We start from the raw sequence: 6,870 nt of genomic DNA on the forward strand, positions 1-6,870 counted from the left end.
TGTATTCTGGCTAATTCACAGACAAGTCTTCTTCCCATTGCTCCATAAGCATAGGACTATATCTTCTAGTTCTTTAGTATTTTTTACTATCCTATTATTGCACTGGTGACTAAGGGCAAAAAAAAAATTTTGGGGTTGCATTCTTTTTTTTAAGTTTATTTCAAGAGAGACAGAGACATTGTGAATGAGGGAGGGGCAGAGAGAGAGGGGGAGAAAGAGAATCCCGAGCAGGCACCATACTGTCAACACAGAGCCCAATGCAGGGCTCAAACACAAAACCGTGAGATCATGACCTGAGCTGAAGCCAAGAGCTGGATGTTTAACCAACTGAGCCACCCAGGCACCCCTATTGCATACTTACCATATTTAAATTGATAATCTCAAAACAATTTTGAAATCTTCTAAACCCAATACTTCTACAATGAATACTCACTAATAAACTTTCCAGAGATAAAATCTCAAATGAAAGCCCATAAATATTTCTTTGTAGCACAAAAAATAGGTCTTGAACCTACACCAGCAAATCTCTTCAATATCCTATTTTAAAATTATGTTTTACCTTCATTAAAACTATCAGGAACATTGGCCACCAACAGACATAAGAACCAAGCACCATTTCTAACATGTAGCAAAGCTTCAGCTACATCCACTATAGGAAGCAGAGAAGGGAGCTCTACAAGAAAACAAAATCAATGTTACTAAGGAGTGATATTTCACAAACATCATTTAAGAGCAACAAATTTAGGGGCGCCTTAGTTGCTCAGTTGGTTGAGCGTCTGACTTTGGCTCAGATCATGATCTCACAGTTCATGAGTTCGAGCCCTGCAGTGGGCTCTGTGCTGACAGCTCCCAGCCTGGAGCCTGCTTCAGATTCTGTGTCTCCCTCTCTCTCTGCCCCTCCACCACTCACACTGTCTCTCTCTCCTTCAAAAATAAATAAACATTAAAAAAAAAAAAAGAGAGCAATAACTTTAGGGGGAAAAAGCAATAAATTAAGGTACTTTCTTTTTTTTTTTTAATTTTTTTTTTAACGTTTTTATTTATTTTTGAGACAGAGGGAGACAGAGCATGAACAGGGGAGGGTCAGCAAGAGGGAGACACAGAATCTGAAACAGGCTCCAGGCTCTGACCTGTCAGCACAGAGCCCGACGCGGGGCTCGAACTCACAGACCACGAGATCATGACCTGAGCCGAAGTCGGCCATTTAACCGACTGAGCCACCCAGGTGCCCAAGGTATTTTCTTTTCATAGTCCAGAACAAACTGTCCAGCCACATGTGGCTATTTAAATTTAAATTAATTGGTGCACCTGGCTGGTGCAGTCCATAGAGCACAAGACTCTGGATCTCAGGGTTGTAAATTCGAGGCCCACAATGGGTAGAGAGAGTACTTAAAAATAAAACCTTTTACAAAAACAAATAAATTGATAAATAAGCTTAAATTAATTAAAATTAAATAAAATTAAAAATAGCTCAGTTACACTGGCTACATGTCCAGTAAACCGTAACTACATGTGACTAGTGGCTACTGTATCAGAAAGCACAATATAGAACAATGCCACTGCTACAGTCGGCAGTGTTGGTCAAGAGTTACTTGCATGAAAATCTTTGCATTTTTATGTCCTCCACCTTTTTAATCCCATTCAAAATTAGAAAACTGAAATATTTTAATCCTCCCACAGGCATTGTCTTAACTTTTAGTTTTTTATATTCCACTTATCAATTTACCCTTTGCTTTTTTCACTTACATATTATGACAATCTTCAAAAATCATTAAATTTCTTCAAATACACTCTGTTAATGGCTGCATAACATGTCATACTATGGAAATAATATAATTTACTAAATCATTGTCCTATTATTAGCCATTTTTATCTTAACGTTTTAAGGTATATTTTTATAAAATATGCAAAATAACACAATATTCAAAGTTAAGAAGTTACACAGTATCATATAACAAGAAACTATATTTGTAATGTATCTTAGCAGTCATTACCTGCTTGTAAAATACAAAGTACATCTGCAGCTTCCTCCAAATAGACTGGACTCTCAAATAGCTCAGATGACTTAAAAAAAAATTCTCCACTGGACTCAGACACCTTAAAAAAGAAAAACAAATAAAAGAAATGATGAACTCTATTAATTTCAGATAAGCCCTCACTATTTTTATAATTATCTGTTGAGCTTACAGATCATGTCTCTTAATATGTCATTAATATACTCGCAGCAGAATATGCAGTATTGGATAAATTTGAGCGAATGTAATCACAATTAGTCACATTAATTATTATTCAGACATGGCAATCTGGGTCTCAATAATTTATTTCTATATAAATATTTGGAAACATCTGGAATTAAAGACAAGCCAAACAAATGAACTAGGAATGCCACCTACAAAAGTTGTAGCTCAATAAAAGGCAAAAAACAGTAAACTTAAAGCAGTATAACAAATATAAACAATGTTCAATTCCAAATGAACTGCAGGAAAACCAAAAAATAAAAATGTAGGTCAACAGAAGTACCCAACTTTTTAAAAAATATCCTACAGCAGTTTCATCACACTTTCCATTTGCTACAGAGTTCTGAACTGAAAAACTGGAAACCTCCCAGAGGACAAAGATCACTTATTTTACTAGAGCCATCAAGTTAGGTATTAAGAAAAAGATGTAGGGAAAATATTGATTGAATTAAGACTATTAGGGGCACCTGGGTGGCTCAGTCAATTAAGCATCCGACTTCAGCTCAGGTCATGATCTCCAGTTTTGTGAGTTTGAGCCCCGCATCTGGCTCTGTGCTGACAACTTAGAGCCGGGAGCCTGCTTTGGATTCTGTGTCTCCCTCTCTCTCTACCCCTCCCCCCTCTCTCAAAAATAAACTTAAAAAAAAAAAATTAAAAAAAAATTAAGACTATTAGTATAGAAGAGAGTAGAAAGAAATAATTGTTTGTAATAGAAAAAACATTTTTTAAAAAATTTCTAACATATACTGGAATTTAAAAAAACAAATTTTTAAAAATAAAAAAATAAAGATTTCTAATATATCTCTTTTTTTTTTCTTTTTTTTTTCTAACATATCTTAAAAACTATCCAAAACTGACTAACTGTACCACCCACCACCACCAGTATTTTCTCTGGAAATAGAATTTAGAGGGTTTGGGTCCACAATGTATAAAACTAAACATTTTTTTAGAAAAAAAAATTTTTTTAATTTGTTTAAGTTTATTTATTTTTGAGAGAGAGAGAGCAAGCAGGGGAGGGGTAGAGAGGGAGACACAGAATTCGAAGCAGGCTCTAGGCTCTGAGCTGTCAGCACAGAACCCAACATGGGGCTTGAACTCACGAACTGCACAATCATGACCTGAGCCAAAGTCAGACACTTAACTGACTGAGCCATCCAGGAGCCCCAGAAAAAAAGTTTTTTTAAGTTTTTTTTTTTTTTTTTGACAGAGAGAGAGAGTATGCACATACATGTGCACAGAAGTGAGAGAGGGGCAGAGAGAGGCGGGGAAGAGAGAATCATAAGCAGGCTCCAAGCTGTCAGTGCAGAGCCCTACACAGGGCTCAGTCTCAGGAACCATGAGGTCATGACCCGAGCCAAAATCAAGCATCAGATGCTTAACTGACTAAGTCACCTAGGCACCCCAAAACTAAACTTTATTATAAACAAATTGACCTTGAAATTCTAACAGTAAAGAACTTTTTCCTCTGAAACTCTGGGCTTAAGATATGAGCCATCTTAATATAAAGATCCTGTTGAAATAGCCAAATTATGGAAAGAGCCTAAATGTCCATCAACTGGTGAATGGATAAAGAAATTGTAGTTTATATACACAATGGAATACTACTTGGCAATGAGAAAGAATGAAATATGGCTTTTGTAGCAACGTGGATGGAACTGGAGTGTGTTATGCTAAGTGAAATAAATCAGAGAAAGAAAGATACCATATGTTTTCACTCTTATGTGGATCCTGAGAAACTTAACAGAAGACCATGGTGGAGGGGAGGGGAAGGAAAAAAAAAATGTTAGAGAGGGAGGGAGCCAAACCATAAGAGACTCTTACAAACTGAGAATAAACTGAGGGTTGATGGGGGTGGGAGGGAGGGGAAAGTGGGTGAAGGGCATTGAGGAGGGCACCTGTTGGAATGAGCACTGAGTGTTGTATGGAAACCCATTTGACAATAAATTTCCTATTTAAAAAAAAAAAAGAAATCACATATATTTTCTATTTATGCTGTATAATATTTTATGAGGGAAATTACATCCTATAAAGGTATTATCAAATTTGGTAATTTGTACAAGTCTTGAGCTACGTACCCTTCTAAATATCAAAAAGGCATTATATGGAATCCATACAGAAAAAAAACCCTAGAATAGAAAATTCATCATAGGTATAAATGAGAAAAAATAGTAGTTAGAGAAAGAAAGCCTTTAAGGTAGGCATTCAATATCTTTTTAAGCCTTTTGGGGAGCCTGGGTGGCTCAGTCAGTTAAGCATCTAACTCTTGATTTTGGCTCAGGTCATAGTCTCAAGCCCCACCTTGGGCTCTGTTCTGACATCACAGATCCTGCTTGGAATTCTCTCTCCCTCTCTCTCTGCCACCCCAAAATAAGTAAATAAACTTAAATATTTTATATATATATCCATAAGTTTATTTATTTGTATATTATTATATTACTCATATAATAATATAATTATACATTATATAATTATATATTATATACATTATATTTAATTATTATTCTATATTATTATATAATTATTATATTATTTATATATATATTAATATATACCCCTTTAAGCCTTTCAAAGGAAAACACAAAACAAATAGAAATATGTGTAGGAGAGGGGCGCCTGGGTGGCTCAGTCGGTTAAGTGGCCGACTTTGGCTCAGGTCATGATCTTGCGGTCCATGAGTTCGAGCCCCTTGTCGGGCTCTGTGCTGACAGCTCAGAGCCTGAAACCTGTTTCAGATTCTGTGTCTCTCTCTCTCTCCCTGACCCTCCCCTGTTCATGCTCTTGTGTCTCCCTGTCTCAAAAATAAATAAAACGTTAAAAAAAAAAAAAGAAATATGTGTAGAAGAGTATACAACCTGCCTGCCTTCTTGCTTGTTTTCTACTTTTTATGTGTAGACATCAAATCATGCATATTTTGAGGTGTGATTAAAATAAATGCCTCTTGGGGCGCCTGGGTGGCGCAGTCGGTTAAGCGTCCGACTTCAGCCAGGTCATGATCTCGCGGTCTGGGAGTTCGAGCCTCGCGTCAGGCTCTGGGCTGATGGCTCAGAGCCTGGAGCCTGTTTCCAATTCTGTGTCTCCCTCCCCCGTTCATGCTCTGTCTCTCTCTGTCCCAAAAATAAATAAACGTTGGAAAAAAAAAATTTTTTTTAATAAAATAAATGCCTCTTGGAGTTCCTGGGTGGCTCTGTGGGTTGCGCACCTGACTCTTCGTTTCAGCTAAGGTCACGATCCCAGGGTCATGGGATCCAGGCAGTGTTGGGCTCCACGCTAAGCGTGGAGCCTGCTTAAGATTCTCTTTCTCTCTCCCTCCCTCTGCTCCCTTCCCCTACTTACTCTCTCTCTCTCTCTCTCTAAAAATTTTTTTTAAAAATGCACCTTGTTCATAATTGCCAACAGCTCACTAAGCACAAGACGCAATCGACGAGGTGAATCACTGTGTTCAAACTCTAATGTCAGTCCATGCTGAAGCTGTGATACCAGGATGCTCTCTCCACTGCCTCCTCCAAGTTTATGCCTAATAAAGCACAAATGTGTACAACAATTATGAGAACACTGGCACAAAAATAGCATAAAATTATCTGTTGTTGAAATAATCTACAAAAGAATGTATGAATTATTTTCATACATTTCATGAAAATAATACTTCTGAAATACTATTTAGTTTGCCTATTTCAGGGATTCACAACCTATATAAAGACACCAGCTAATAGTTAACACCCACTTACATGAACAGTTGCTCACTCTTGGATTCACAATAAGCAGGGAAGGACCAAACAACTGCCCAGAATTTGGGGAAATCAATATAAGCTTAAAAAGCCTCCCAGTAAATACTTCTACTTTTAGGGGAACTTACCCTACCCACTTCCCGCTGAGACCAACTGGCGTATTCAGTTTAGCATGTATACAACAATATGTGTAGCCAAAATTCTCTACACATTTTAGAATATGGAATTCTAGAATTTTAACTATAAATAGAAAAGAACTAAGTAAAATGCTCTCCAAAGTTTAGATTCTCAATCTTTTCTGGGGGAGTGCATCCAATAAAAAGTCCTAAAATCTCCAAAAAATATTTGACTTCCTCTTCTTTAACAAATCCGAGTAAATCCCAGTCCACATATTATATAACACAACATTACCTAAGCTGCTGTTCTTTGCTGGCATCCTGTTCTAAAGCATGAAAGTCCACTGACAACAATGCAACAATAGAGTTGACAGCTTCCACTCCAGAGAGAAGACGAAGGATGAGTTTTTTATCTTGAGCCCAGCTCTGGCTCTGGTCAGCAGGAGCACAAAGTGCCATTCGCACCAAGCAGGGCAGAAGAAGTCTCAATTCTGGATCACTTAAAGATGCCAACCGAACAACATCCACTTTCTGCATTGCCTCAAAAGCAAAAGGGCTGACAAACTGAAGGCTTGTACACTCAGCCATTATCACTGTTGATCCTAATGGTAAAAAACAACAACAACAACAACAACAAAAACGAAAGTAGGTGTATAACTCCTACATGTATGAATGCCCCTCTTTTTAAAAACCCTAAGAAGTGTGGTCTATCTTTAATATGCCTCTATGTTGGCTATGTTTCAGGCACATGTGAAGTCTCCCTATGTTTTTACTCCCACCTAGAAAATGAAA

General features: G+C 37.3%; 1 protein-coding gene across 3 annotated transcripts in view; it reads right to left on the bottom strand.

The window, feature by feature from the left end:
• Positions 1-6,870, bottom strand: part of INTS2 (integrator complex subunit 2) — a 66,239-nt gene that overhangs the window by 58,201 nt on the left and 1,168 nt on the right. For 2 of the 3 annotated variants that reach the window (XM_086686788.1, XM_025919120.2), the window contains exons 2-5: positions 6,374-6,680; positions 5,613-5,751; positions 1,995-2,097; positions 560-673 (exon numbers count right to left, since the gene is read on the bottom strand). In XM_086686788.1, coding sequence (XP_086542914.1) covers positions 560-673; positions 1,995-2,097; positions 5,613-5,751; positions 6,374-6,680 — 663 coding nt within the window. The remainder of the gene's footprint in view (positions 1-559; positions 674-1,994; positions 2,098-5,612; positions 5,752-6,373; positions 6,681-6,870) is intronic. The other variant, XM_086686789.1, reaches the window with a different exon arrangement.

Source organism: Puma concolor, chromosome E1 (genome assembly GCF_028749965.1).
Source record: "Puma concolor isolate L17-30 chromosome E1, mPumCon1.1.hap2, whole genome shotgun sequence".
NCBI classification, from domain to species: Eukaryota; Metazoa; Chordata; class Mammalia; order Carnivora; family Felidae; genus Puma; species Puma concolor.